Genomic DNA, 25,634 nt, shown 5'->3' with positions numbered 1-25,634 from the left:
GGCACGTGTGGGGCCCTTCCTTGGTGTGAGTGCACACTGGCTCTCTGGGGCACCAGCTGCTGGCCCTGCACGGCCCCGCTCTCCCCAAGGCACATGCCAGCTCTGCCACCCCCTGGGCCCTAACTCACGCCAGGGCTTTGTGAAGGTCACCAGTAACAGTCCTCAGATGCACTCTTCCCAGCCTCACTGTCTCTGGCCACATCCACCGGTCACCTGAGAAGTTAGCACTCAGCATTTGTAAATCCACTTATCTTCTTTTTCATTAATAGACCATCTCTCAAGGTATCTTAGATGCCCAGAAAACCTGAGCACGTGTCCCTCTCTCTATGCTGAACACACTTGCCAAAACTAACTGTGGGGAGCAACCGAGACGAGACTAGACTAAATTACTGGAACTGCTAAGACTAATTCTATGCATCTGATCTCCCACCATATGGCGCTGAGAGGGAGTAAACAACTTCCACACAGCTGCCTCACCAATTCAACTAACAAGCTGCAGGAGCTGATCCTGCTTCTGATTGGAGGAGAGCAGCGTGCTCGGTGTGTGTGCAGCAGAGCACGGATTGGTGGAAGAGGACTATAAAGGAGGAGAGAGACAACATGCACCAGGAGCATCTGAGAGCGCCGGCTGGCGGTGTGCCGCTCCTCCACAGAAGCGGGGAAAGCGGCGGGGGTGCCGGCAGCTAACCCGGGAAGGGCCGGGCAAAGAGAACAGCGCAGGGTCCGGTGTGTCGTTCCTCCGCGAGTAGGGGAGCGACACTAACAAACCCAGTTCTGCGCATCGCCGCTCTCCAAGTCCGTGCCTCATTTAGATTCATCTCCACTGCTAGCCAGTGTCCTTTTTCCATTCCAAGATATTTTTTTTTTCTTAATATTTATTTATTTTCATCTACTTGAAAAGCAGGGACACAGGGGAATGTTCCAATCCACTGCTTCACTCCCCAGTGCCCACAACAGTTAGGACTGGGCCGGGCCAAAGCCAGGAGTCCAGAGTCCATCTGGGTCTCCCACATGGGTGGCAGGATATTTTCATCCTAAAAGCTTATTTTTTTTAAAGGATTACTTTACTTATTTGAAAGTCAAAGTTACACAGAGAGGAGAGGCAGAGAGTGAGTCTTCCATTCCACTGGTTCACTCCCTAAATGACCGCAATGGCCAGAGCAGCACCGATCTGAAGCCAGGAGCTTCTTCCAGGTCTCCCACACGGGTACAGGGGCCCAAGGACTTGGGCCATCTTCTACTGCTTTCCCAGGCCATAGCAGAGAGCTGGATTGGAAGAGGAGCAGCCGGGACTCAAACTGGTGCCCATATGGGATATCAGCACTGCAGGCTGGGGCTTTAACCAGCTGCGCCACAGCACCAGCCCTCTAAAAGCTTATTTTAGTGCGTATTAGAAAATACCAGCTCTTCATTTATAGTAATGAAGTAAAAAATTCTCAATCTAAAGTGGAGTGAGCATCGTGGTGCAGGCAGGCTAAGCAGCCACTTGGAATGCTTGCAGCCCGTCAGAGTGCCTGCTTCTGGTCTCAGCTACTGCTTCCCATCCAGCTTAATGCATCCCAGCAGCAGCAAATGGCCCAGGACAGGTCCCTGCCACCCACGTGCAGTTCCTGACTCCTGGCTTCAGCCTGCTCCAGCCTGGGCTGTTGTGGCCATTTGGGGACTGAACCAGCAGATGGAAGAGCTGTCACTCTGCCTTTCAAATAAATGAATTTTTTTTTTTAATTGAAAATACCCACAAACTGTGGTAGACTATTAAAGATCTGTTGCTCCTCCCAGGGGACTTTGGTGGACATCAGGAGTGGCTATGTGGCTGGATTTGACAGATGAACGTGAGCAGACATGGCTGAGTGTCACCACCAGGCAGGAGCTTCAAGAGCTAGCGAGATATCTTCCATTGCTTCTCCCTCAGCTGGTAGATGGCCGGGGTCAGATGGGGTCACTCCCATCAGCCTGAGTCCTAGCATGAAGCTAGGACCTAGCATGAGGCTAACACAGCAGAGGCCCTGGTGTCTGTGGCCAAGAGAGGTGCATCACAAGCAAATCACCCGAACCAGATGCCGGGCAGTATGGATTATAGGGGTTTAGTCAAAGGAGCATAACCCAGTATGTGACTGATCCGTCCTGTGGCACCCAGAATCATCCCCATTTCCATCCGTAATGCCCGCATCCCAGACTGGTGAGGTCACCACCCCCTTGCTGCTTCAGGCCCCATGGCTCAAAAGTCCACTTAAGTGCTGAGAGCTTACAGGCAGAGGTGTGGGGAGTGCCGCTACCTACTGCTCAGGCAGCAGCAAAAGGTATGGCCAGGACACACGGCCACCTCCACATGCTTGGGAGGAAGGGCGAGAGCAGCGGAAGCCCCGCCCAGCTCTGCTCTGCACCCGCAGAACCCATTCCATCGGATCCACTTTTTCCTTAGTTGAGCCAAAATCTATCTCCCTGTCCAAATCCTGCCCACTCCTCAGGACCTTTGGACACCACCTCTGTGGAACACATTCCTGATCTCTCTGTTGAGTGCCCCTTCACATCACCCATGTTGGCAGTGATTCTGAACAGTCTGATTTGTCTGGCACACCTGCCCCCATGTTCTTTGATGGCAAGGACGTTACCCGCCCATCTTGTTCATCGCTGGTCCTCCACCTGCCCAGCCTATAGCAAAGCTCATTAAGTGCTGGACGGACAGATGATGGACAGACAGGTGGACGGATAAACTCAACCTTGCTCCTAGAACCTCTACATCCCAGAGCCCCCAAAGGACACCTCTTCCCTCTGACAAGTCAGGCTTGCATTCTCACCCCACGGGGTCCTCCTGCACCTGCCGGCTTGCAGACCATCTCCTCGGCAGGCAGGGCGGGGCTGGGCGAGGCCACAGAAGCAGAGATGGGAGCCCTGTCCCCGTCCTGTGGAGCTCAGGGCCACCTGCTTTGTCTTCAGGGGCTAAGGGTGCCCTCTACAGGGTGAAAGTTTAACGCAGGTCAGTGCTCATGGGAGGTCCCTGTTTCCCCAGCCCCAGCAGTTTATACCAAGTCCCCTCAGGTCCTCCTGCTGCCAGTGAGACCCCGACACAATGCTGACCTAGGAGTGCAGACAAGCACAACAAACACTGAACAACCGCATCACCCAGGCCTCCGGGTCCTGCTGAGGCTGCTGCCCTGCTGTCCAGAGAAGGCTCTAAGTACACGGAAAGGCGATTTGGTGTGGCCAGACTAGACGGGAGCAGAGGGGGGGTCTCAAACAGCAGAGGAGTGCACGCTGCCCCCAGCGGCGGCCCTGGGCCCACTTCCATCCTCCTCCTGCCTCGGACAGCACAGAGGACACCCTCTCCAAATGCTCCCTCCTGATGGGTTCATTCCAACCATGACCAGCCTCTCAACGTGAACACTCAGTTCTGCCCCTGGGAGTCCTGAGCCCAGACACTAGGGTCAGGGCCCTCCTGGTATAGTCTGAGCTATTCCCAAAAGAACTGTCACCTCGGCTGTGAACCAGTCCCTGCCTGAATGCCAGGGACCCCATCTTATAAATAAATCCAGGTTTTCCACATGGGCGACAGGACCCCAACTCTCTGAGCTTTCACCTGCTACCTCCCAGAAGGCACATTAGCCAGAAATCGGATTCAGAAGCAGAGCCGGAGCTTGAACCCAGGCATTCCAATATGGGACACAGTAATCACTAGGTCAAACACCCACCCCTCTACAAACTTTTCAAAGCACCCCCATATGTCAGATGTGCCGGGTGCTATCTCATGAGACTTGTTTAAGCAGTCCAAGGGCCCCCTTGTGAGCCTTTCCTAAGGACTACCTCCAGATGTACAGAAATCTGCTTTCAGTCAGCTTCTGGGAACGGATCCCAGTGACCCATGTAGTAAGATGCACCTGCTGTCGTCCAGGACAGATAGTCACCTCCCAGCCCCGACTTCCCGTGCATTCTATACCTGGAGCTGGGACGGCTCACACCTATTTCCAAGACCGCCCGCCGCCAGGGTCCTGTGTGCACACGAGGCTCCCACATGGGGACCCAAGGGAGAAGCCAGGTGGAAGCAGGCTTCCTGACCTCCAGGCTGGCAGTTGGGGGCTGAATCAGCATTCTCATGTCAGGTCCCCAGCGCCATGAACTCCAGCAGACTGATGCAGCCGTCCCGGGAGCAACCCAGACTCCCAGAGCCCCAGCCCTACTCACAGTGTCGCAACATCCTCTCCTCTCTCAAGCCATTTTCTTCGCTTTTCTTCTTCTTTTTGTAAATATCAATCATACTTTTTAATGTTTATTTTCATCTACTTGAAAGGCAGAGTAGAGAAAGAAATTTATGTGTTGGTTCACTCCCCAAATGTCTACAAGAGCCAGTGCTGGGCAAGGCTGAAGCCAGGAGCCCAGAACTCCCCTGGGTTTCCCACATGGGCGGCTGGGCCTGAGCACTTGAGCCAACATCTGCTGCCTCCCAGGACACATTTGCCAGAAGCTGGGAGAACAGGGTTGTGGCACAATGACTTACGCTGCCTGTGACATCAGCATCCCATACGGGCACTGGCTCAAGTCCTGCACTTCCAGTCCAGCTCCCGGCTAATGCACCTGGGAAAGCAGCAGATGGCCCAAGTACATGAGACCTCATGGAGTTCCAAGCTCCAGGCGTTGGTCCCAGCCACTGCAGCCATTTAGGGAATGAACCAGCAGATGGAAGATCTCTCTCCATCCCCAGCCTGCTCCATAACTCTGCCTTTCAAATAAATAAAATTCAAAAAGAAAAAAAAGATCAGAAGCAGGAGAGCCAGGACTTGAACCAGCACCCCAATATGAGACATGTGCATCCCAAGCAGAGCTTAACCTGCTGTGCTTCCAGGCCCACCCCTTAAGCCACTTTCTTCATAAAACACTTAGAATTCTTTGTTTTCTGTACTGAAGCCTGACTCATCCCTGCAAGTGCGGCTTTCAGAGCTGGCCGCCATGGTGGCCTCCTCTGATCTGGCCCCAGTGTCCTACAGCAGGGTCTAAGTGAGACAATTCCAACAACCCCACCCCGCTGGCGACCCAGTTAGCTCCTGATAAAGGCACAAGCCTCCTCTTCCAGCCCTGCTGAGCTAGGTCCTCCCATCACACACCCCGCCGGTTCTTCCCAGCCCAAGCCCGGTGCTGCTGGTTAGGTGTGGCTCAGAGTTCAGCCTGGTGAGAGCTCCCAGCTGCGGCTGGTCCAGCCCCACCGTCCCCTGTGTCCACACACGAGGCAACCTGCGAGACAGCGCTGTTTACAATCACCAACACCGACGGAGGGGGACATCCGAGCCATCGTCACTTTATGTTTCCAGGGGAAGGCTGGCTTCTGGCTTCTGACCTGTGCCAGGCTTTCTTCTGACAAACACGGAGAGGCACAGAGGCAGCAGCCACGCTGCGCAGTCTACGTCATCCTCCTGCGCTTCGCCTGGAGGTCCGAGGCCTGGGCCGGTGGCAGCGGGACGCTCAGAGTGCCCACCCTGCGATCCTCTTCCCTGCCGGCTGCCACGCACACCTTCTTCTTGGAGATCTTCAGTCTCATGGCCTTGGCGATCTCCATCATCCTAAGACACAGAACAAGTCGGGAGAGAACCTTCAGGATCACTTTGAAAGCCACTGGCCGGAGAGCAGCCTTGAGGACAGTGTCCACAGGTGGAGGTGCACGAGCCCCCTCCCACCCCTCAAAGCCAGCAGACAGACAATTTCATTTCACTGTGCTGTGAGAAAGTATCCAGAGGCTGGAGCCAGCGCCATGGCATAGCAGGTAGAGCTGCCACCAGTGACGATGGCATCCCGTGTGAGTGCCAGTTTGAGTCCCGGCTGTTCTATTTCTGATCCAGCTCCTGCTAATGGCCTGGGAAGCAGTGGGAGATGAATAAGTGCTAGGGCCCCTGCACCCACGTGGCAGACCCGGAAGAAGCTCCTGGCTCCTGGCCTCGGCCTGGCCCAGCACTGGCCACTGTGGCCATCTGGGGAGTGAACCAGCAGATGGAAGATCTCTGTCTGTCTCTAACTCTTTGAAATAAATAATAAATCTTGTTTTTTAAAAAAAAGGAGGAGCGGGCCAGCGCTGAGGCGTAGAGGGTTAAGTTGCCGCCTGTAGCACCGGCATCCCATATGGGCACGGGTTGGAATCCTGGCTGCTCCTCTTCCGATCCAGCTCCCTGCTAATGGGTCTGGGAAAGTAGGGAAGATGGCCCAAGTCCTTGGGCCCCTGCACCCACGTGGGAGACCTGGAAGAAGCTCCTGGCTTCAGACTGACCCAGCTCCAGCCATTGCGGCCATCTGGGGAGTTAACCAGCAGATAGAAGATTCTCTGCCTCTCCCTCTCTCTAACTCCATGTGGAAGAAACTATTGCCAGGTGAAGGAAAACCAGGCTCTCTAGATCCAGGTCCTCCTTTTCTTTACTGACAGCAACCTGGAGAGCAAGCGGGACGGGGCTGGGGCGGCTGCTGGAATGCGCCAGGCGCCAGGCCCTGCTCCGGCTGGTCTTTCAGCCTCGCTGCCGTGGGCATGCTGCCCAGGGCTGGCCCTCAGAACCCCGTCATCAACTGCTGGAGGAGGGGAGGCAGGGCTGTTACAGAAGCCAACTGACCGCACCTGTAAGGACCCAGGAAGCCCGCCCCCACATGATCAGAGAGGCCGTGTCACCCAGCTCCCCCGTCTGCTCCGAGAAGCTCAGCCGTGACACCCCTGCACAGGCTCTGCCTTGCCTTGGACCCCTCCCCGCGGCCCCCTCCATCTGAAGGGGAAGCTCTCGCTAAGCTACAGCTGGGCTGTCAGAACCACATGGACGGAACGCCGCCTCAGAGAACGGGAGCCTGCTCGGACCTGCAGGGACGGAACGCCCTGGAAGGCTCCGGTTTGAGGCTCAATGACTCCCTGTGGGCTGCAAGGCCCTCAGAAAGTCAGGCCCTCCTCTGACCCTCACGCGGCTCAGTTGATTTTAGGGAAACTGGTGAGATGATCGGACAGATTCTAACCCTGCGCCTCGTGGAGAAGGCGCTTGGCAGTGCCTGAGGGCTCACTCGCCCGCGGCGTTGCCAGGCCTCCCCCCAGGCCTCCCCCGCTCCCGACACAGGCGGCCGCCCCGCCCCGCCCCGCGGCTCACTGCTCTCCATGGCTCACCTTCTCTCACTGAGCTTCAGGTCCCTCTGCAGTACGGTCAGGTCAACCTGGAAGTCGTTTATGTGCAAAGCAAGTATGATCACATACGCTGTGATCTTGGCCTTCATAGAATTCGAAATCAAGTTCCGTAAACTGCAACATCAATGGCAAGAAAGGAGAAATAAAATTAAACTCTAGGACAATTTCTCAGAGCCGGGGCCCCTACGTGCTGACGCGCTTCCTAACTCCAGGAAAGGAAAGGAATCCGGCCGGCACCGCCTGTGCCTCCCCCGGCGAGGGGTGCGGGCAGGGCAGAGGGAGTGAGCCCACACTTGCCGCTGGCAGCGCCCCAGCCTGGCCCCGCCACTCAGCAGGGCTGCGGGCAAAACAGCCATCCCAAACCCAGCGGCTGCCGATTCTCCCACGCGCACGAAGGAGCAGGCAGCGCGCCAGGCACAGGGCAGGGGGGCGGCCCAGAGCACACACGGGGTCGCCCTTCCCCGCAGCACTGCCTTCCCCGTGCGCTAGGTCTGTGGGCAGCAGGAAGGGCTGTGAAGTGAAGGTCTCCCCGTGTGGGTGCTCCCAGGGCCTGTAACACTCAGCGCCTCCTCAACCTGCTTGGCCCAGAACCCTCCCAGCCCCCCAGCCGGCCGTGGAACTGAACACCACCCCTCTGTGTCCCCTCCACAGGCACGGGCCCCAGGACGCCAGGCCTGACCTGCCGTTGTTGTAGGTCAGGCAGGTGAACTGCTTCAGCAGTTTGGTGCTGATGACGTGGGGAATTCCAGGTCCCAGGGCACCTACAACACAAAGCGAGTTCCAGCATTTTCTGCAAACCCCGAGGCCACGCCTCACCCAGGCGCTGGGGGAGGAGCCCAGCAGCCAGGCCACTGTGAAGCCCACCTGAGCAGGACGGCGTGCGCAGGTGTGTGTGCACAGGTGTGCTTCAGCCTGCAGAGCCCACCCTCCCGGAGACGCAGTGATGGCATCATGACAGGAAAAACAGACTCACCTGAGGCAAGGACATGGAATTAGTAAGACGCTGGAGGATACAACGGAGTACAGAGAAAAGCTAGGGAGAGCGAGGAAGGGCCAACAGGGTGGAAAACAAGGACTAAGCAGAGTGCAAACTGGTACGCAGTCACAACCACAATGACCAAATACACCTTGCGCTGGAAATCTCAGGGGTCTCCTGCTGGCTTCCCACTCTGGCTGGGTGACCTAGCTACAGGCGGCACCGGGGTGGCCATTAGAAACCGACTCTCAGGCCAGAAAGAAGCCGACCCAGCCCAGACCTGCCCCCAGCCTCGCCAGCAACACCACCTCCTTCGCCCTGGGTCACGGACGTTTGTGCTCATGGGCCCTCAAAACTTTCATGTGATTTACCCAGAGAGGGCGAGTGCTAGCTCTGGAGAGCCACTGAGCAATCCCGTAACCCCAGCTGTCCCCACTGTCCGATGAGCACAGGTCCAGGGAGAGGAGAGCCCCCGTGGCGAGGCCCGCCCGCAGGCCAGCAGCAGCAACAGGAACCACGCTGCTGCCAGCGTCACGCACAGACCAGGCCACACTCGGCCTCTTCCTGCTCTCAGCAGAGCTGCCCGAGGAGTTACAGGTCCATTGGAAATAACCAGAATAAAATGCCCATCGGGCCTTACTTTTCCGCTTAATCACTTTCTGGGCTCGAAATTTGACGAGGGTGTCTAGAAACCATAGGCATCGGGCCTGGCGGTCTCGGCTTTTCTCGTCCGTCGGCAAACACTTCAAGGCTTCTATGACAAAGGAGCAGTGGCTGAAACAAGGCAGGACAGGGAAGGTGTGTCAGGGTGAGCTGGCTCTGTCGGGAACTGCTGCCTCACAGCTCTCCCCACGCACGCTCCACACTGATGGGGGATCGCTCTCAACTCTTCTGTACCAGGTGGGCTGTGGTACAGGGCAGGGCGCCACGAGGGGCCAGACAGCAAATATCTGTGTGGGTCTCATGGTCTGCTACAGCTATTCAGCTCTGCTGCTGCAGGCAAGAGAGTTTTTTTTTTTTTTTAAGATTTATTTATTTGAAAGGCACAGAGAGAGAGAAAAAAAAAATCTTCCATCCTTCTGTCTGCTGGTGCATTCCCCAAATGCCTGCAAGAGCTTGGGCTGGGCTGGGCTGGGCTGAAGCCAGGGACCAGGAACTCCATCCGGGTCTCCAACATGGGTGACAGGAACCCAAGTACTTGGCCATCAGTTGCTGCCTTCCCAGACACTGGGAGCTGGAATGGAAGCAGAGTGGCTGGGACTCAAACCAGCACTGATATGGGATGTAGGTTTCCCAAGCAGCAGTTTAACACACTGTGCCACACACCCAGTACAGCCATAGACAGTATTTAAGTAAGTGAAGGGGGCAGTGTTTCAATAAAATGTGCTTTATACCTATTCACAGGAAGTAGGTCAGACTCAGCAAGAGGGCCACAGTTCACTGACCTGTGGTTTAAGGCTCAGGGGCATAGGTTCTGGTCCCAGACTGCCTGGGTGTGCATTTAATGACTTCAGCAAATCTCTTGACATCTCTGTGCCTTGGTTTCTTCATCTATAAATAGGGGCTAAGAATAGTACCCGCCTCTTAAGACTTTTTCTGTATTAAAAGAGGAAATTGCAAGCAAAGCACTTAGAACAGTGCTTAGCACAGAAGAAGAGCTCAATCCATGTTCGCTGTTTTTATGTACTGATCTCTACTATCAAGACCCTGAACCTGCAGAAATAAAAAGGCTCAAGACCATTTTGTAGTGGCTCATTCTACAGATGGGAAAATTGAGGCCCGCATCGGGGAGATCACACAGTAACATCAGGGCAGCGCTCATCATCAGGGACTCAGTTCTTTCCCAGCCTAGAGCTTGTAACTGCACCTGCCCAAGTCACAATCAGATTAGGATAACTAAGAACCACTAATGACTTTTAGAACTAAATCGTTGGAGAGAAAAAAATGCATTTTCCAAAGCTTTAGATTTCACTAACCAGTAAAATTTCAAAATAAAAATTAGGAATGGGAATTGTGGCCCAGTTGATTAATCTGCCATCTATGACACCCGTATCTCACCCCAGAGTGCCTACCTCAAGTCCCTGACACCCTGCTTCCAATCTAGCCTCCTGCTAATGCGCTTGGAGGCAATCAATATTGGCCCAAACTACTCATGTGGGAGACTCAGATGGAGCTCCTGGCTGCAGTCTGGCATGGCCCCAGCTGTTGCAAGGGGGAGTGAACCAGCATATGGAAGACCTCTCTCCATCACTCGGCCTTTCAAGTCAATCAATAAATAAATCTTGAAAAACAAAAGAAAATTGGAAGAGCCAACATAGCCTTGACGACCTTTATTTTCTCAAGAAAAATTATTAAAATTAAAAACTCAATAGCAAAAATCCTACCATCACACACACAAGGTATTTCAATGGCAAAAGGCGGGGTGGGTGGGAAATAAACTCTGAATTTTTTTCAATACACACATTTCACTTCAGAAAAGCTCCCCAAGCATGGCATCACTAAAAAGCGCTCCTGGTGTTGGGCCGCATTAGCACGACACCAGGGCACAAGGTCTGGTCCTGGTTTCCAGCCCCACACGTCAACGCCTTAACAGCCTCTGCCCAGCTGGAGAGGCCAGCACTCAGAGGCCAGCGCTCTCCTTGGACCCACCCTCAGCTCCTGGAAGCTCAGGCGGTCAAGAACACAGCAGCCCATCCACATCCAGCGCTGAACAGACACACTTCCTCCTCACTGACGGGGAAGCCCCCGCCTCCTGTCTGCTCACCCCACCCCCACCCCGGCCTCCATCCCCCACCCCAGGGTACCTGTTCTCTTCAGCCATCTTCAGGATTTCCTCTGACATGACGCTCCGGAAGGCCTCGGCTGGGCCCTTAAGAGCCTCATACTCGGCGGGAGAAAGAACTAGCTGTAGGTCAGGAACACAGCCTGGCCAGAATGGACACCTCCAACCGGCTGGATCACCTCACAGCAGCCTCATCTTACAGAGGCCCAGAGAGGGCAAGACCACACACTTTGTCAGAGCAGAGCTGGGGGACCCGGTTCTGACTCCCAGCCCAGAACCCCTGCCCTGCAGGGCCTTTCTGCCTTCCCCTCCTAACCACAGAGCTGCCGCTGTAAGCGTCCTCCATCCAACCTTACCGGTCAAGTAGCAAAATCAGAAGCACCAACCAGGGCCAGCGCCATGGCGCGGAGGGTTACTCCTCCACCTGCAGCGCCGGCATCCCATATGGGTGCCAGTTCTAGTCCTGGCTGTTCCTCATCTGATCCAGCTCTCTGCTGTGGCCTGGGAAAGCAGTGGAAGATGGCTCAAGTCCTTGGGCCTCTGTACCCATATGGGAGACTAGGAGAAGGCTCCTGGCTCCTGGTTTCGGATTGGCCCAGCTCCAGCCATTGTGGCCATTTGGGGAGTGAACAAGCGGATGGAAGACCCCTCTCTCTCTCTCTCTCCCTCTCACTATCTGTAACTCTATCTCTCAAATAAATAATAACATCTTTAAAAAAAAAAAAAAAAGAAGCGCCAACCATTCCTGTTACATAATCAGTTTGCCCCAGGCTTTGGGCATGACCAATGCAAAGTCAAAGTCACATTTTGTCTATTCATGGAGAGTGACCCCCTAGGGCTGAGCTGTGAGCATTTGACATTTTGCTAAGGATGGGTCTGACGCCCCAGGGCAGGTCCCCCAGCTACCCAGAAAGCCTATGCTGACCCTGGCAAGTGGCACCAGGGCAACTGCAGAGGTCTTGATGTTTTGTGATTGTCAGTCACCCTGAGAGCCTGGCGCAAGCCATTCACAGCTGCCCATCCCGGCCTGTGAAACAAAGCAGCTTTTCTACCACAAGAAGGATACGATCATCAAATCTGTACACGTCTCCAGGCGTGGCTGCGTCGGCGTGGCAGGGAGGAAGGTAGAGGGAGTCATCCTGCAGGTCATCCTGGGCGGCGTCGCTGACCAGAGCTTTTCAATAAAGGCAAGGCAAGGCGGCGTCACCGGCGTCACCGGCTTCGGTTTCAGCTTCCCCAACACTCTTTGCAATCCACACTTGAGATCACAAATGGCCCAGAACCACCCCCCCCCCACTCCCACTCCCACCCCCACCCCGAGTCCGAAGGCTTCTGTCAAGGTGGCCTGAGCACCCCACAGGGCCGACCACTCCAGAACAAAGCAAACACAAACTGGGCACTGAGAAGGTGGATAGAGCACAGTGCCCCTCAAATAACTTGCAAGAAGAGTGAGCTGATAAACATTTACAATACAAGAAGCTAGAGTGTCGGCCATTCAAAATAGCTTTGATAAATTCTTTAACTTTTTTTTTTTTTATTTGACAGGTACAGTTAAAATGGCCGTTACAGCCAGAGCTACGCCGATCTGAAGCCAGGAGCCAGGTGCTTCCTCCTGGTCTCCCATGGGGTGCAGGGCCCAAGCACTTGGGCCATCCTCCACTGCACTCCCGGGCCACAGCAGAGAGCTGGCCTGGAAGAGGGGCAACCGGGACAGAATCCGGTGCCCTGACAGGGACTAGAACCCGGTGTGCCGGCGCCGCAAGGCAGAGGATTAGCCTAGTGAGCTGCAGCACCGGCTTCTAGTAGGATGATTTTTAAATGTCATTATTATTATTATTATTATTAGAAAGGTGGAGTTACAGAGAGGAAAAGGCAGAGAGAGTTCTTCCACCTGCTGGTTCACTCCCCAAATGGCCGCAAGGGCTGGAGCTGAACCTATCCATAGCCAGGAGCCTGGAGCTTCTTCCAAGTTTCCCACATGGGTGCAGGGGCCCAAAGTCTTGGGCCATCCTCTGCTTTCCCAGGCCACAACAGAGAGCTGGATCAGAAGTAGAGCAGCCAGGACTCAAACCACCACCCTTATGGGATGCCAGCACTGCAGGCAGCAGCTTTAGCCACTATGCCACAGTGCTGGCCCCTAAATGTCTTTTCATACTTGAGAATAAACTTAACAATAAAGTTGTTAAATGTAGACATTAAAGGATGTCTCTGAATAAATGGAGAGACCTAGATCTATGTTCCTGGAGAGAAAAACACAATACCGTAAAAATGTCGATTCTCCCCATATTAACCACAACTGGATTTGGAAGGAACCTGACAAATGATTCTTAGGATCATTTGGAATGAAAAGCATGCTAGTAAAGTAACAGAGGAGGATAAATTCATCTTATCAGACAATAAGCCAGACAAGAAGGCTACCATAATTAAAAGAGCCTGATGCTGCTACAGGAATAGCCACTCAGAACAATTAACTATACCACAAGTGTTCTAAGAATGCAGTAAAATCCTAAGGATGACTTCTAAAGAAACAACCTGTGGAGGGGCAGGCATAGTGGCAGAGCAGGTTAAGCTGCACTTGGGATGCCCGCATCCCATGCTGGAGTGGTTCAAGTCCTAGAGACTCCACTTGCAGCTCAGCTTCCTGCCAGTGTGCACCTGCTACCCACATGGGCAAGTCGGATGAAGTTCCAGGCTCCTGGCTTCAGCCTGGCCCAGGCCCAGCTGTTGCACGCATTTGGGAAGTGAACCAGTGGACAGAAGACATCTCTCTGTCTCTCTTCCCTGTCACTCTGCCTTTCAAATAAATAAATAAAAACTTTTTAAACATCACCTGAGGATGGAGTTCAGAACAAATAGCTACTTATTTGGAAAATATAAAATTAGATACATACCATGTGCCAAAAAATTGTTTTTCATTAACTTTCTAAATGTCAAAAAAGGAAAACTGGGGCTGGTGCTGTGGTACAGCAGGTAAAGCAACAGCCTGCAGCGCCAGCACCCCATATGGGCGCCAGTTTGAGACTGGCTGCTCCATTCCCAATCCAGCTCCCTACCAGCATGCCTGGGAAAGCAGCGGAGGGTGGCCCAAGTCCTTAGGCCCTGTCACCCCTGTGGGAGAACTGGAAGAAGTGCCAGGCTTCTGGCTTTGGCCTAGCCCAGCCATTGCAAGCATTTGGGGAGTGAACCAGCAGATGAAAGATCTCTGTCTCTCTCTCTGTTTTTGAAATAAATAAATTAAAAAATATATATATAAAAGTACTGAAAGAAAACATATCAAGATGTTTATATAATCACAGGCTGTGGAAACTGTTCCTAAAAATTACTAGAATTTAATAATGTTCCTTTTCTTGTTTGTACACCTGAGAGAGAGAACAAGACAGAGAGAGAACACGTGAGCTCCCATCCACCGGTTCTTTATCCAAATGCCCACCACACTCCCAGTGCACTCCCGAGCCTGCAGCCAAGAACTCAATCCAGGTCTCCCACAGTGTCAGGAACCTAATCACTCGAGTCATCACCACTGCCCCCAGGGCCTGCACTGGCAGGAAGCTGGAATCAGCTGCCAGAGGCAGGAATCAAACCCAGGCACTCGAAACGAGACATGCGGGTCTAACAAGCAGCTTAACTGTTAGGCCAGATGCTCGCCCCAAAAAGTTCCATCCTCAACAGAAAAACCTCTCATATTACTTGAACAGTAAGCCCATCTTTCAACACATTTAAGTACGCAAGCTGCCAAGGACCAGAAACACACCCCCTAAGCCCAAAGTGAAACCCCGCCTCTGAGACTCACTTCCGTTATCACAGCATCAGCCTTCTGCCCGAGGCCTCCCTGGACGCACGTGCGCTGCAGGCTGCAGGCTGTAGCCCTGCACTAACACCTGGGCACGCACAGACCCCTTCCTGTGCCTGGCTCCCCTACCTGCCTGAGCAGGACCACACTGGATGTTTCTTCTGACTTCCAAAGTCTGTCCCTGAGAAGGCCTCACCAGGAAGCAGCAGGAATCCAGCCCTAGTCCCATTATTCCCACTCCAGGCTGGGTGAAAGACCGGAAAGAGAAAGCTGTCTAGGTGAGCCACTCCCAGTCTCAGCTGCTTACCATTCACACCCTTTGTGTCGATGATATTCTCTGCAGCTTTAGCTACTGCGTGGTTCAAAGACTCGTTGCCAACTCTGTTCATTCTCCTGGAATTCAGCGCTCGCTTCTGTTTGGTGGTGCCAAAGGCTTCAATGCAAGAATCCATCTGTGCAAGACATAAATCCTGGTTACTGGGAACACGCCAGGCGGGCACCACGACTCCTGTGCAACCACAGGAAACCCTCAGCCTCCCTGAGCCACCGACCCCTCGCCTATAAACCAGGCCATGCCTATACCTTGCAGGACAGTTAATGTCATCAAATGATATTCACAGACTTCATGTACTTATAAGCCAAAAGAGCTTTTTACAGAATCAACAGGGTGTCTCCACCAGTAAAACACTTGACTAGGATTAGAGTTGGAAAACCCATAATGCACGGCTTACCCTTCTCCCGTCCTGCCCCGTAACAGCCACTGCAAACGGATCCTCCCTCTTCCTCCTGAGCCAGGAGGAACCCTCACGCCCCTGCTCAGTTCAGTGCTCTGCAGCACTACACATTCAATCAATCTGCCATCACGGGGTGAGATGATTTTTATAGGGACCTTCCGCACTGAAGCTCCTAAAATTTACTTTGCTTTAATGTGGAAGTTTCTAGGCACAAACACTGTCTTCCAGAACTTGGACTAACTCCTCAACAGCAATACCATTCTATACCCATGAGCCCAGAGAACTGCCTCTGAACACTGGTACCCAGCTGCACTCAGCTGCCCCAGGTGGGAGCAGGCCTGGTCGGCCTCTGGGAGGCCAAGCAGGCCTCTGCAGGCAGAAACTGCTCAGAGGAAAACAGACTGAAGGAGCCAGGGGCAGCCAGGCAGAGCCCAGGGTTCAACAGGCTCGCTCTACGGATAGAGAAACTCAAGGCCTAGAAGGAATCTGCCTAGGGCCTCCCATCTCCGTTCCATCACACTTACCTTTTCTCTGAAAGTTTTGTTCTGACTCTCTGGTGCCAGTTCACTCTCAACTGAATCATCTATCCAAAACACAAGACACACACACATACACAAAAGACAGAGAGAGAAAAAAGCACACTGTAAGTCCTACCAATATGAGGAGCAATCACTATCTCCTTGCCTGGCAGTTAATCTAAGGGCAGACATTTGGTGCGGTGGTTAAGTGCCTCTCGGAAGCCCGCATTCCATGTCAGCTGTTGTAGCCAACCAGGGAGGGAACCAGCAGATGGAAGATCTCGCTCTCTGGCTCTCACTCTCTCTGTATAACTCTGACTTTCAAATAAATAAATCTTTTTTAAAAAATTAAATAAATAAAATTAATGACAAAATGTGTTTTGCAAATCAAGAACCCAAACCGATTCATCCAACACACCCAAAATCCCTGTTTCTGTGAGGGTCATGACTGAGACCTACCTGAAAACAGGGGCTGCATGTTGAACAACTCAGCATCATACACTTCCATTTGGCCGGAGGTCTTGTTCAAAATGCCCACAAAGTGCCTGCACAAAGAAGGAATAACGCCAGTGGCAAGGGGGTCACTCAAAAGCTGTTGTTTCTACAACTTCCTTCTTCCTATTTAAAACTTCTTAACCTTCCTGCTGGCCCAGCAGCCGTGAGTCTCTGCTGTAACAAGGAACCCTCTGGGGTGTACACATCCAGAAAGACAATAGAATGCACTGTACACACACACAAATTTCGTGGTGGCAAATACAAGTGGAGTCCTGGAGAGATCATCCTGACCCAGAGCGTCTTGCTAAGGCGATGAGGCAGTGTGGGCCGTTTAGAGCACATTTACACCAGTCTGCTTTCTATCGGGAACCCCTTCCATGCGGTCACTGCTGGGGACCACCACAGGGACCCTGCCTGCACCGTGCCATCCCTGAGAGCTACAGACGCTCAGGCAGGACAGAGCAGAAGGCTGGGGGGTCAGTGAAGGGCACAGCTGCCCAAAATCCTGCCATCAGCAAGGACTCGATGGAGACCCCAGGTTCCTCTTTCCCAGCCGACAGCCTCTGTCTCTACCAAATCCTTCCTCTGTATTTAGTGCCCAGGCCAGCATCAGGTAAGGTTCCACCCATTCCTGATCAGACATTCCAAATTAGAGAAGAGAACTGCCCTGGGGTGTGAGATGGTTACAAATGGGAGCAGTGCTGTGGCACAAGGGGGAAAGCCGCCATCCGCAGCAGCGCCATCCACATCATGCCAGTTCGAGCCCTGGCTGCTCCACTTCTGATCAAGCTCCCTGCTAATGGCCTGGGAAAGCAGTGGAGGATGGCTCAAGTGCTTGGGCCCCTGCACTCACCTGGGACACCCCAAAGAAGCGCCAGGCTCCTGGCTTTGACCTGGCCCAGCCCTGGCTGTTGAGGTCATTCAGGGAGTGAACTAGCAAATGGAAGATATCTCTCTCTCTCTCTCTTTTAAAAGATTTTATTTATTTATCTGAAAGAGTTACACAGAGAGAGGAGAGGCAGAGAGAGAGGTCTTCCATCTGATGGTTCACTCCCCAATTGGCCACAATAGCCGGAGCTGCGCTGATCGAAAGCCAGGAGTCAGGAGCTTCTTTCAGGTCTCCCATGCGGATGCAGGGCCCAAGGACTTGGGCCAACTTCTACTGCTTTCCCAGCCACAGCAGAGAGCTGGATCAGAAGTAGAGCAGCCAGGACTCGAATCGGCGCCCATATGGGATGCCAGCACTGCAGGCAGCAGCTTTACCCCCTATGCCACAAGCCCTGGTCTCTCTCCCCACCCCCTGTAATTTTGACTTTCAAATAAGTAAATGAATAAATCTTTAAAAAAAAGTTATAAATAAACAATGCGACAAATGCATATTTTAGGAAAACTCAGCAAATATAAATCATGCATTCGTTCCAAGAGAGCCCCAGGTACAAGCACACAGGCACCTGGCAAACCTCAATTTCTCCCACTGCCCCTAAAATAGACTAAAAACAGCAGTGTCAGTGCCGCACCACACCCTTCCCATCATCCTCCCCCCACCATTACCTGCACAGAGTGTTACACTTGAGGGCTCCAGTCCCAAAATTGTTTCCCACGTAGGAAAGTCTCTCTGTTTCAGCTGCCTAAAACACAGGAGAAACCCCATTCATGACCAAGGCTGAGAGGCAGTGAGCATCTTGCCTCATTCTCACATCTGCCAAAGCTTTTAACCCAGAACCACAGTGGCTGAGATGATCCAGCCCCCCCGCCCCCAGCTCCAAGGTAATCTGGGGAAGTCCTGGGGAAAGGCAAGAGGGCTTTAGAAGCGGAAGCCACGGACAGCACCAGCTTCCAACGGGTATGAGACGTTCCTGGGGGCCTGCACCACAGGACAGGACGTAAGCAAGAGGCTCTAAATTTAAACTTGGCCTTCGAGCCCTGGGGAAGACACATTTGTCATGGCAGAAGAGACAGCCCATGCTCCACCTGCACCGCGCTGAGCGGGAGGAAGCCTTACGGGAAAGTTATGCGGCAGTGGCAGGACCTTCTGGCCCAGCCAGAAGGAGCGCTGGGCCAACCAGGCTCTGCATCCTCAGGGTAGCTGTCAAGAAGGGGGCGTGGTGACGGATGAGAAGGTTGCACTTGCCAGTGTGCAACCAAGCGATTCTGCAGGCTACCTCCTCGCCCTGAGTCTAAGCCCGCCTTGATCCTCTGCGCCCACCTCCCCCATGCCTGCTCTTTCTAAACCCTCAGGACCACAGCCACAGCTGACTCGCTCCCTGTAACCGCCAAGCCTTCCTGCTTCCGTTTTTGTCCTTGTTATCTGCTTCACCTGGAACCCCAAACCTTGGCTGCCAAACCTTCCCTCCCCTTTCAGGGCTCAGCACTGAAGCACCCACCCCCAGAAGGGGCTTCTGGCAAGCCACTGAGCTCACTCCGCCCTGCACCCTCCCCACCGGGCCCAGAGCTCTGTCTAATGGATGCGTGTCCCGGCAGCCACTCCACACCTCTCTAGGGCACCATCCTAAGGCACAGGACTGCCAGCCACAGCCAGGCATGGCCTATCGGTGTACGGAGGCACCGAAGCCCTGCTCCACAGCACCAGTGGCGCCAGGTCGGAGGGGGCTGTTTCCCTAACTCACCGCACAGGGATGCAGTGCCTGTTCAATAACACATGCTGACAGGACACGTGAATGCACGCCCACCACTCCACCGGAAGTCCCAAAGCTGCTGGAGCCGGAGCTTTTCCAAAGGCCCCTAGCCATTTTCTCCTCTCCCATCCACCCACACCCCAGGGGCCTCCTAAGGCAGGCAGAGCGGGGCACTGGCAGCCGCAGCGCTTACCAGGATCCGCTGACTCCTCTTCCTGGGGTTTGCGGAGTCGCTGCTCTGGTACAAGGTGAAGCGCATGTTGCCCGGGTTCTGCAGCTTCCCGTTGGAGAACTGGACTGTAAGAGGACCGCCCGACAATGACCACGGTGCATGGTGGGAGGGAGCTACGGCTGGATGGGGCTGGCAAGGAAACGCGGGTCTGGCGGGGCGAGCGGGGCGGGGGCCGCAGGCAGGGGGGATGAGGCTGACCCAGGGGCCTGGTCCAGACCTGGGGAGGAAGAATCCGCGCCCAGCGGAAAGAGGGAAAGGGGGCAGGTGGGAGACCTGGCAGGGGAGGGGAGGGCAGCGTCCCGGACACCGCCATGGGGATGGGGAGATGGAGATGTCCTCATACAGCTGGGAAGTACCGACAGCAAGGGAGCGGGATGCCAGATGGGCCCTGGCCGAGTCCCAGGCAGCGGTGGAGACGACAGTGGGCCCTGACGCATTGGGCGGGAAGGGAGACCTGGAGAGGTACCGAGACGGAAGGGGAACCCCGCTCCAGCGCCGCAGTCCTCACCCAGTACAGCTTTCTGGCTCTCGTCGGGCTCCCCACAGTACAGCCACGTCGCACTCGGCAACACATCTGCGGCCATCCCGTCCGTCAGGCCGTCAAACCCAGGAGTTTCCACAACTGCCGACTCTGCAGCGACGGTCCTCACGCGGCTGCCGGGCTGAGCGGCGAACCGGAAGGGGCGTGGCCTCAGGGCATCGGCCGAGTACGCAACCGTGCGTGGCACGCCCCCTGGAGGAGCCGCGTGAGCCCCGCCCGCCGTTAGCTCCGCCCCTTCTCATCCGTCACCACGCCCCCTTCTTGACAGCTACCCTGAGGATGCAGAGCCTGGTTGGCCCAGCGCTCCTTCTGGCTGGGCCAGAAGATCTTGCCACTGCCGCATAACTTTCCCGTAAGGCGGTGCAGGTGGAGCATGGGCTGTCTCTTCTACCATGACAAATGTGTCTTCCCCAGGGCTCGAAGGCCAAGTTTAAATTTAGAATCATCTGACAGGAATTTTTTGAGCCTCGGCTAAATGTGGCAGCTGACAGAGGGCCACCCCAACTCTGAGGTGTCCCATACAAGACACGCGGCCGTGCAGCCCTTGAGACCAAGCATTGTCCAGAGCCCGGCAAGCATCTCGCTGCCTGGGTCTCACCTCAAAGCCAGATGTTCACCTGTGGCCTCTCAGCCTTGGGAGGATGGGCCGGGGGGAAAGGCCCACCAGGCTCAGGGCATTGGGGCAGAGGATTCCGGAGTGGTCTAGAAGGTGTAGTTTGTTTTTGTTTTTGTTTTTAAGATTTCTTATTTATTTGAAAGTCAGAGTTACACAGAGAGAGGAGAGGCAGAGAGAGGTCTTCCATCCAATGGTTCACTCCCCAGATGGCTGCAACGGAGGGAGCTGCATCAATCAGAAGCCAGGAGCTTCTTCCGGGTCTCCCATGCGGGTGCAGGGGCCCAAGGACTTGGGCCATCTTCTACTGCTTTCCCAGGCCACAGCAGAGAGCTGGATCGGAAGAGGAGCAGCCGGGACTAGAACCAGTGCCCATATGATGCTGGTGCTTCAGGCCAGGGCATTAACCCGCTGCTCCACAGTGCCGGCCCCTAGAAGGTATAGTCTTTTCTAGCTGATGAATGTGTCCCTTTGTCCCTGTGGATTCAAACCTTTAAAGTCTCCTAACTGCCTTCTTTAAAGACAGCCTCATCCTGACCATGACACCCAGAGTCCAAATAATCTTTACACCTGCACCCCCTTTCCTGAGCACTCATTACATTTTTCTCATTGCCCAATCTCAAACTTACAGAAACATTGCAAGTACCGTGCAAAATACTTTCTTTGGCCCTGAGCCATTTAGAGCAAGTTGCCTGCCTGGTATCCCTCTACCCCTGAAGACTACAGTATTTCCTACAGGAAAAGGACAAGGACAAGGACAAGGTCGCTCTCTAAATAACTACAGTACAACTATCAAAATCAGGAAATGAACATTGTTATGTCCCTGCTATATAATCCGCACACCCCTTTTAAGTTCTCCAATTGTCTTAATGCTGTGTTTGCTTTTATTAGGAAGGAACAGAGAAACAGAGACAGAGAGAATCTCCCATATGCTTTGCCCAAATGCTTTGCAATATCTAGCTAGGAGCTGGAAAAACAATCCAGGTCTCTCATGTGGTAAGGACCCAAGTACTTGAACCATTACCTACTGCATCCCAGGATGAGCAATAGCAGGAAGCTGGATTCAGAAGCAGAGCCAGGACTCAAACCCAGGCACTCCTATGTGGGATACACGCATCCTAGGCAGAGTCTTAAACACTAGTCCCCTCCTCTGTCTTAATTTTTTTTTAAGATTTATTTACTTATTTGAAAGGTAGAGTTATTGAGCGAGAAAGAGACACAGAGAGAATGAGCTTCCATCGACTGGTTCACTCCCCAAATGGCTGCAACAAACAGGACTGAGCCAGGACAAAGCCAAGAGCCAGAAGCTTCTTCCAGGTCTCCCACATGGCTGCATCTTGGACCATCCCCTTAGCAGGAGCTGGATCGGAAGTAGAACAGTTGGAACTTGAACCAGCACCTGTATGGGATGCCAGTGTCACAGGCGGTGGCTTTACCTACTACGCCACAGTGCGAGCCTCAGACTGATTCTCTTTTAAGGCACATCTCTGCCAGTCAGACAAATCTGTTGGGAGTCCTCAGGATGGGCTGCTATGCGGCTGGGCAGAGGAGTCAGAGTCGCACATGTCTACAAAATGCAGACACTGCCAGAATTCCCACAAGCAAGAGTGCAATGTCATGGAGATTGTAACTGGGGAAGGAAAGTGTTAATAGTAGGGCAGCTGGCACCCACATGGGAGACCTGGATGGATGGAGCTCCAGGCTCCTGGCTTCTGCCTGGCTTGGTCCTGGCCATTGCAGCCATTTGGCAGCAGATGGAAGGTGTGTGTGCGTGTAATTCTGCCTTTCAAATAAATAAATCTTCAAAAAAAAAATAGAGCAGCTGAGAATGTGGTATACTCCTATGTTGCTTAATTATTACAGTGGTTCAAAACACATACATACACATACTACACACACACACACACACACACACACACATTATATCACTGGGATGGGGCAGGCCAGGGGAGCCTTATGTAGGCAGCAACCAATGCCAGCATCCACAGTGGCTTCTTCTAGATTGGAGGCTGAGTTGGACACAGGCAGAATTCATCGCAGCGTGCTTGTTTGGGAGTTCATTTGGGAAGGCAGAGACATCTGCAGTACTCTGTTGGCAGTGATCGTTGAAGCGGGAGAGAAAAAGGCCAAGTAGCCTCTTCCTGGGTGAGATCCCCATCTGCTGGTGTTGCAGGATATCGCCAACGAGGACCCGACCGAGTCAGATCCCAGGAGTGTGTTTGCCATGGCTCAGTCTGCACTCAAAGCTGCCTCTCCGGCCTCGCCTCCACTCTCCTTTCCTGGGCCTCTGTCTTGTACCTCCCCTTCTCCCTGCTGTGTTTCTTGTTCTCTCTTGTTCTCCGTCTATCATTCCCTTCCTCTTCCTCCCCGTCCCCGGTGCACACACTGCTTGCTGACCTGCAGCTAGGGAAGACTCACTCCTTATAAAGCAGACTTTCTCCGTGGGCAAGTTTTTCTCTTCCATGGAACTGATCTGCCTTCTGAAGCTTCCCCTACAGCTTCAGATCCACTCTCCAGGGTCTGCGAACACAAACAACGCCTCTGCTCTGAGCCCTTCAAAAGCCTGTCCCCCGGCCATTTGTCCACTCCTCTCGGCTGCAGCAACTCTTTCAGCCCTCAGGCACTTCTCCCACGGCAGTGTCTCTGGATGCCTCTTTGTCCTGCTCACTCAGTTGGATGCTGGCTAGCATCTCCGGATCTCCCGCATCAGCCACTACTCCAGCCCTGAACCAACCAGCACAGAGCAGGCAGGATCTGTGACCTCCCTTGTTCTCCAGTTTATGCGTTATGTCTATGCAACTATACAAGTCAGTTAATTTCTTTGGGGGCTAACAATAAAGAAACGTTCTTGACTTTGCTTCTCCTAAGTTACATTATCTCTGCTATTTTTCCCCACTTTATTTGAAAGAGAAATAGAGAGAAAGGTCTTTGATCCTTTGACTCACTCCCCAAATGACCACCAACAGCCAGGGCCAGGCCAGGCCAAAGCCAGGAGCCTGGACCTCCAGCCTGGTCTCCCATGTGGGTGGTAGGAACTCAAGTACTTAAACCATTATCTGCTGCCTCTCAGGATACACATTAGCCAGGAGCTGGATTGGAAGCATAGTAGCCAGGACTCCAATCAGGCACTCTGATATGGGATGCCAGCATCCCAAAGGCGACGTAACCACTTCACTAGACACCTCCCCACCTAATGCAATAAAAAAAAAATAATAATAATAAAAAACAAGAAACAAAGAAACACCTCCCTATGCACTGCAGTATTTATAAAAAAAAAAAAAAACAAAGATTCAGTGACAGATGTTAAGTGCTGGCTAAGACACTAACAGCCCACTTGAAGCTTGGCTTTGATACCTGTCTTTGGCTCCTGACTCCTGCTTTTATTAATGTGCACTGTGGGTGTCAGTGATGGCTCAAGTAATTGGGTTCCTGCCCCCACCAAGGGAGACCTGGGTTGGGTTTCCAGCTCCTGGTGTTGGCCCTGCCAAACTCCAGCTGTTGCAGGCATTTGGGGAGTGAAGTGAAGGATGAGTTCTCCACCCCCCCTCTCAAGTCAGATAAACTTTTAAAAATATTTATTTTTAAAAGATTTTATCTATTTATTTTAAGGATGTATTTATTTATTTGAAAGGCAGAGTTACAGAGAGAGAGGGAAAGACAGAGAGAAAAGAGAGAGATCTTCTATCCAGTGATTCATTCCCCAAACGGCTGAAATGGCCAGAGCAAGGTCAGGCCAAAGCCAAGAGCTTCTTCCTGGTCTCCCACATGGGTGGCAGGGTACCAGCTACTTGGCCCATACTCTGGTGCTTTTTCAGGCCATTAGCAGGGAGCTGGATTGGAAATGGAGCAGCCAGGATATAAACGAGCACTCATATGGGATGCCGGCCTCACAGGTGGCAGCTTTATTTATTATGCCACAACACTAGCTTCTTATTTATTTGAAAGGCAGAGTGACAGATCGGGGGCGGGGGAGATCTTTCATCTGCTGGTCACTCCCCAAATGGCCACAACAGTCAGCTCTGGGCCAAGCCAAAGCCAGGAGCCAAGAAATTCATTCAGGTCTCCCACAGGGGTGGCATGAGTCCCAGCACTCAGCCATCATTCCCTGCCTTCCCAGATCCATTATCAGGAAGCAGGGTCAGAAGCAGAGCAGACAGGACTCAAAATGGCACTTTGATAGGGGGGCTGGCATTGCAATGGGCAGCTTAACCCACTGCAGATTCTACCAATTTCTATCACCACTGGACTGATTATACCCAAACTGTTGCTAACATGGTGTGTTATTATTTATTTTTTCCCATCTGGATGCTTGAAAAATGATACTTTATTGTATTATGTTTTGCATTTCTTTTGCATAAGGTAGATTGAGACTCTTTTCATAGATTCATGAGATATCTGCATGTCCCTTTCTGTGAATTACCTCTTTGTATCCTTTGCTCATTTTTTAAAGATTTGTTTATTTGACAGGTAGAGGTAGGGAGAAATAGAGAGATCCATCTGCTGGTTCACTTCCCAGATGACACCAACATCCAAGGATGGGCCAGGCTGAAGTCAGGAGCCAGGAGCCTCTTCCAGGTCTTCCACGTGGGTGCAGGGCCCAAGGACTTGGGCCATCTTCCACTGTTTTTCCAGATGCATTAGCAGGGAGCTGAACTTAGAGTGGAGCAGCTGGGACTGGAACCAGCATCCACATGCCAGCACGTAACCCGTTTAGCCACGACGCCAGCCCATCATCCCAGGATCTTATCAGCGGTGTTACTGGCCCTAACAGCCTCCTGGGGCAGAGCAGGGGAAGTCCTCTGAGCTTCCCCGGGGAAGAGGGCTGAACCCCCAGCTAACAGTGACAGAACAAGAGCAGTGACTCCAGGGGTACTTGCTGTTCTATTTTCAGGACTTGTTCCCTCGTTCCACTGCACAAAAATTCATTTTCCTTAAAAAATCATTTTCTCTGGCCCCCTTTACACACATAGGCTAATCCCTTCCTTGCTACCTTAACACTGCTGCTTCCCAGGCACATTAACAAGAAGCTGGATAGGAAGTGGAGTAGCGGGGACTCAAACTAAGCTCTCTGATTAGGGATCCGGAGCTCACTACGCCTGCTCCTGTTGTTTTCGGTTTGTGTGTGAATGGATCGAGAGCGATGGAAGCGCCATAACATGCATATATCAATTTGGGGTGCGGCGGG

The 25,634-nt window shown here is 53.2% G+C and overlaps 1 protein-coding gene across 3 annotated transcripts; it reads right to left on the bottom strand.

Annotated features, from left to right (window-relative positions):
- Positions 1 to 5,271: 5,271 nt before the first annotated feature.
- On the bottom strand, positions 5,272 to 20,021 carry POLR1E (RNA polymerase I subunit E). 3 transcript variants are annotated; one of them, XM_008264664.5, is made up of 13 exons: positions 19,804 to 20,021; positions 19,257 to 19,360; positions 17,979 to 18,055; positions 16,392 to 16,477; positions 15,939 to 15,997; positions 14,988 to 15,132; positions 11,957 to 12,064; positions 10,913 to 11,009; positions 8,749 to 8,882; positions 7,997 to 8,105; positions 7,812 to 7,893; positions 7,115 to 7,246; positions 5,272 to 5,549 (listed from the first exon to the last, which is right to left on the bottom strand). In XM_008264664.5, exons 1-12 carry the CDS (start codon positions 19,877 to 19,879, stop codon positions 7,157 to 7,159), a joined length of 1,167 nt encoding a protein of 388 aa, XP_008262886.4. In that variant the 5' UTR covers positions 19,880 to 20,021; the 3' UTR covers positions 5,272 to 5,549; positions 7,115 to 7,156. The 3 variants fall into 3 exon arrangements, with proteins under 3 accessions (XP_008262886.4, XP_002708024.2, XP_089174640.1); XM_002707978.6 differs by lacking the exon at positions 7,997 to 8,105; XM_089318514.1 differs by lacking the exons at positions 7,997 to 8,105; positions 19,257 to 19,360; positions 19,804 to 20,021 and adding an exon at positions 18,430 to 18,508.
- Between the last annotated feature and the right edge of the window lie 5,613 nt (positions 20,022 to 25,634).

The sequence above is a fragment of the Oryctolagus cuniculus genome, chromosome 1 (genome assembly GCF_051225735.1).
Source record: "Oryctolagus cuniculus isolate XC-2025 breed Fujian yellow rabbit chromosome 1, ASM5122573v1, whole genome shotgun sequence".
In the NCBI taxonomy this organism is placed as follows: domain Eukaryota; kingdom Metazoa; phylum Chordata; class Mammalia; order Lagomorpha; family Leporidae; genus Oryctolagus; species Oryctolagus cuniculus.
The sequence above is the reverse complement of the archived record's forward strand: the minus strand, read 5'-3'. Positions and strand labels throughout refer to the sequence as shown.

What these genes read in the sequence shown, in the direction of transcription:
- POLR1E (XM_002707978.6), bottom strand. Translation starts at nt 19,879, where the DNA reads ATGGCCGCAGATGTGTTGCCGAGTGCGACGTGGCTGTACTGTGGGGAG. An exon ending in GAAAGTGATTAAGCGGAAAA is followed by an intron (nt 7,894 to 8,748) that starts GTAAGGCCCGAT and finishes TTTGTGTTGTAG; the next exon opens with GTGCCCTGGGACCTGGAATT. An exon ending in CTGACCTACAACAACGGCAG is followed by an intron (nt 7,247 to 7,811) that starts GTCAGGCCTGGC and finishes TTGATGTTGCAG; the next exon opens with TTTACGGAACTTGATTTCGA.